The sequence below is a fragment of the Lygodium microphyllum genome, chromosome 9 (genome assembly GCF_053477565.2).
Source record: "Lygodium microphyllum isolate KBCC chromosome 9, Lygodium_microphyllum_v1.1.10, whole genome shotgun sequence".
In the NCBI taxonomy this organism is placed as follows: domain Eukaryota; kingdom Viridiplantae; phylum Streptophyta; class Polypodiopsida; order Schizaeales; family Lygodiaceae; genus Lygodium; species Lygodium microphyllum.
The window spans coordinates 46,082,047-46,086,942 of NC_141143.1; the positions used below are offsets into that span (position 1 = coordinate 46,082,047).

The following is a 4,896-nucleotide window of genomic DNA, read 5'->3' on the forward strand; positions in this document are numbered from 1 at the left end:
AACTCTTGGGCTAAAAGTTTCCCTGACTAGAAACAAATGTATCGTCTTGTAAAGACAAAGTGGCTTAGGGCCACCTTGGTGGGCCTTGCGACAATTTTCTATATTCTATGATCTATCTCCTAGATGCTAGAGGTGGGTACAAGAAGAAAAGAGAAAAAGAGAACTATAGTCTATTACTGTTATGACATGGCCTTTTTGAGGCATCCTGATTCCTCCTGTTGTGTTGCTGCACAACAATCAATGCTACAAGAGCTCGAGTCTCCTCCGTCTCTACAGTTGTTGTCAGACGAACTGACATCATTCTCGCTGCACTAAGTAAACTATGTGGGGAAAGGCAGAAGAGGCCTGCCCAAAAGCACTCCCTAGTAACACACAAACCCACAACTTCCTTCCATTCTTATGTTCCAGTCCCATTAAAAACCCTCGGATCATCATCCACCCCTCCCGGTATCTTTAAAAGTTCACATCTTCTCAAAGCAAAAAGGAGAAACAACCCAATGCTTTGACATTAACTTTAATAAGACAGATCCCACATCACCCTTAACTTTGTGAGCATTCCTTCCTGAAGAAAAGATTCAGGTAGATATTATGTCACAGTATGTTCCCTTGCCCTCCATGGAATCATTCCTATTCCTGCCTCTGCCCTACATGCTGCAACTCTTTTAACAGAATGGTAAATTGCCATAAGAAGGCCTTGCAATTTTACCTTTTCTGGTAAATTGCCATAAGAAGGCCTTGCAATTTTACCTTTTCAACCTCCAAATTTCACACACCCTTTGATAAGACAATACATCTTTCCAATATTTGTCTCATAACCATCTTGTTAATTTCTGTTTGTTGAAGCTTAATCAAAGTAAATGTTGAGCCAGTGGCTCAAGACAGAGGGCCCTGTAGAATGAGCTCTTCAGAGAAAGTATGCATGTTACCTGAATCTTACAACAATTTCACTCCACACATCACTAAAGACTTCTCTGATCAGATCATGAAGCTCTGTGGAGTTCAAGGTGAGGTAGCAGAAGAGGAGCTCCTCCATATCTACTGATTCTTCCAGGTCCTTGTCCATCATCATCTCATACATGGACTCTCGGAAATCCTGGTAAGGGTTGAATGACAGCTTCGCAACGGCAATGCTGTCTCCAGCCAGGCTTTGAATATCAGGAGAGAGATGGACAGGGCATCCCTCTTTGTGGTCTTCCTCCAGCATGAGAGGATCTACCTTATTCACATCATTCTCAGGGTCAATGTATCCTCTGCTGCTGATCTCTTCCGTTGGCCTGGTGTGACCCTGGCTTTCCTCATTTGGACCCGAGGCATCACCTAGGATGTTTTCCCTATCTGGTCTAGTCACTGCCTGATTTGGTATACCAGAATAGTTGCCAGATTTCCTTTCTTCAGCAATTGGATTGACCGGATGTACACCAGAGTAGCTGGAAGAGGTGGTTGCCTGAATTGGGCAATGCAGATTCGTACCAGAAGTAGAGCTGCAAGAGACTTCCCGAATTGGGCAGTGCAGATTCACACCAGGCTTAGAGCTGCAGGGGACTTCCTGAATTGGGGTGCTTTCCTGAATTGGACAGTGCAGATTCACACCAGAGGGGCTGCCCTGACTTGGCCAGTTCAGATTCACAGCAGAGGAGCAGTACGAGGTGCTTTCCTGAACTGGGGAGTGCAAGTTCAGACCAGAAAAGCTGCAAGAGCTGCTGCTTTCCTGAATTGGGCAATGGACCCTGTCATCAAAGCTCTGGAGCCTACTGGAGGAGCTGATATCCTCACGGGTACTGTCAGAAGAAGAGGAAGAAGACGAGAAAGAGGAGCACTCTGTGCAGGAGGTATCATCACCAGGGGCAGGCAATTTCCTGCTTCTTCTTCTAGTAAAGAGTCCACAGACACCATCAAAGTCACTGCCATAGCTGGACATGGAGGAGAACTCGCGGTCCCAGAGGTCAGCTCTCCCTCTGCTCTCTCCGAGCAGGCGCTGGCTGAGGCAGGACAGGGTATTGGTATGATCCTTCTGCTGGCTGTACCGTGCCTGATCCTCCTGATCTGCACAGAGGACCTTGGCAACCACAGCCTCAACCTTGGAGGCACAGTTCCCCAAATTGGACAGAAGGTAGAGGGTATCAATGCCCTTGGAGAGGCTGATGTTACAATTGCATTGCTGTGCTGCCGGTGCTGAGGCTGCGGCTGCGGCTGCTGCGTCACAATGATCCCCTGGAGGCTCCTGCCTCAGAGACTTGGCCCTTGCATTGGCTCTCTTCAGGCTCTTTGTTCTGGCAAGCTGGGCAGTTGGGCTAGCACCCATTATATTATCTGTGTTACAGGCACTCTGTGCTGGCTGGCAAATACAAAGCTGATCAGTGCCAAAGGTTACTATTACTGGAAAATGGATTTGTGTAAGCCAATTGATTCAGTCTCAAGTTTTAATGGAAGAGGGATCTGTAGGAGGATAGCTGCAGGTGGTCTGAGGGAGACAGGTGATGCTGATGGTGGTGGTGATGATAATGATGATGATGATGATGAGAAACAGAGAGTCAAGTAGTACCAGCCTCCAGGGGCTTTTGGGATGAGCTATGTATTGCTGTTCCTTCATGGGACTGTACCGGATGGATGGAACTAGGAGGGTAATGCTCTTTCCCCCCTACTAGTAGTAAGCTTATTGAGAGAGATGAGAGAGGATTTTGCCGGCTAAAACCCTTAGCTGTTTCCTCCATACCTCAAGGTTTTGATTGGCTGGCTCTCTTTCTCTCTCTCTCTCTCTCTCTCTCCAAAAGGAGCCATCAGTGGAAACTCTCCTCTACGTCCTCCAAGGATTAACCATGCATGATTGACCACGTAGGCACAACCCATAAAACTATTCATATAATATTAAAATAGGATTCAAATTTATAAAATATAGGCCTTTTGTCTGGCACCTTTGGCTTTTGGCGCCCCATCAATGCAACTCTTTTTGATCGACCAATTAAAGCCCTTTGCACACACTCACACTGACCATAACTTCCACTCTCTAGACTCTAGAGTCTAGACTCTCATGATAAAAGTTCCACCCCACTACAAAAGGCACTTTTCTAGTATCACCCCCTGAGTCTACTTCAGCTCACATTTGACCTTGCATAGCCCCTAATATTGAAGAAGGTCCAAAGAAAAGGGGAAATCTGAAACACAGCAGTGAACGAGTGAGACTCGAGAGCCTTTTAAAGCCTAGTACTTTTAGTCTTACTAGGAGTTCCGCGCCTCGTTTCCTTTCGACCCTTAGCTTATATTAAATCAAAAATTAAGGCGCACACACAAAACTAATGTTCCTCTCCTCTCTCGATTTTGCTCTTCGCTGTCCAAATTAACTGGAGTCTGGGCTTGACATGAGAGAGAGAGAGAGAGTTTTCCCACTAATGCTCCTCCTTGCAAATCATGGGGCTCATCCACTCACACGTGTGCAAAGCTGATGCTCATCCCCTAATCTTGCTCCTTGCCGTCCACAAATTAGCTTGGCTTAACATGAGAGAGAGAGAGAGAGACGGGGGGAAGGTGAATGCAGAAAAAAGGCATTCTACCTCTCCCTCTTCCTTCTATTTCTTCTTCACTTTAATACATACATATATATAAATATAAGCATATATATATATATATATTTATTTATTTATACATATATATTCATATACTTATAAATATATGCTAATATAAATCTAAATATAAATATTTTCTTTATAGACATTAGTTCAATTTAACGATCCCAAGGGTCGCATATTCACAACCCAACATTAATCAAAAGGCTGCAATGTGGATTTTAGGCGGTTCCCATATGCTTGTTTTTAGGACAATTTGTAGCCCATTAGACAAATAGGGGTGGGTGCAAGGCTGGAATTGCCACACGGAAGTCAAAAAGCATTCATGGGGAGATTGAGAGCTCAACACATGTCCCTTCTACCACCTTTGCTTTACACACACACCCACACACATACATATTTTGTATACTAATATTATAAATATACACACATTAATAAATATTTATATATATCTATATTAATGTATGCATATATTTTTATACTTGCATATTTAGTATGTATATTTATATTAGTATTATATGCATACATACATACATGCAAACATATATGCGTGTGTGTGTGTTTACATTACTATAAACAAAATATAATAAATTTTTGTAACATATAAATATATTTAATAAAACTAATTATATTGATATATATATATATATATATATAATATATATATATATATTTATTTATTTATTTATTTATGTAATAAATAAATATATAATATATAATATATAATTTTTTCGTGTGAATTTTTATTCAAATAAATAAATAAAATATTTATATTAATATAATAATTATTTTTATTTATTTTAACACTAATATTTTTATTTATTAATATATGTATGTATGATTACAAGATATAGGCCACATATCGATGTTTAAAGTGAAGCAAATATTCATTTAAAAAATTATCCTCGTCGTCACTATTTACATCATTATTAGTGTTGCAAAGGCAACACTAATAGCGACACTTTCCGACGCATATACTAACTTAGACAGTGACATGAATAATGATGGTTGTAGAGGGAACAAAATTTGGTCCCAGCACCATGTGCTGAATTATGTTCCATAAAGCAATTACATATTGAATACACAATCGTCATCAAGACAGGTGCCTCATGAGATACTAGGAAAAAAGGATCATTGATTCAATATTCAAATAAGTATAAGATTGATGATGACAACTCATAAAACTACATGGAGCCATGGAGAGGAGAGTCCAAAATAAACATGGAAATGTATATATAAATATCACAAAATGTGAGTTTATACAAAGGATGAGAAATATAACTAAAGAATGCTACATGAAAAAAGCTTGCATGAATCATGAGAGAAAAAAAGGAAA

The 4,896-nt window shown here is 40.7% G+C and overlaps 1 protein-coding gene across 1 annotated transcript; it reads right to left on the minus strand.

The window, feature by feature from the left end:
* Positions 1-468: 468 nt before the first annotated feature.
* Positions 469-2,759, minus strand: LOC148030996 (uncharacterized). The gene is made up of 2 exons (XM_087685653.1): positions 748-2,759; positions 469-706 (listed from the first exon to the last, which is right to left on the minus strand). The coding sequence occupies exon 1, from the start codon at positions 2,300-2,302 to the stop codon at positions 923-925; it is 1,380 nt and encodes a 459-aa protein (XP_087541779.1). The 5' UTR covers positions 2,303-2,759; the 3' UTR covers positions 469-706; positions 748-922.
* Positions 2,760-4,896: the final 2,137 nt, after the last annotated feature.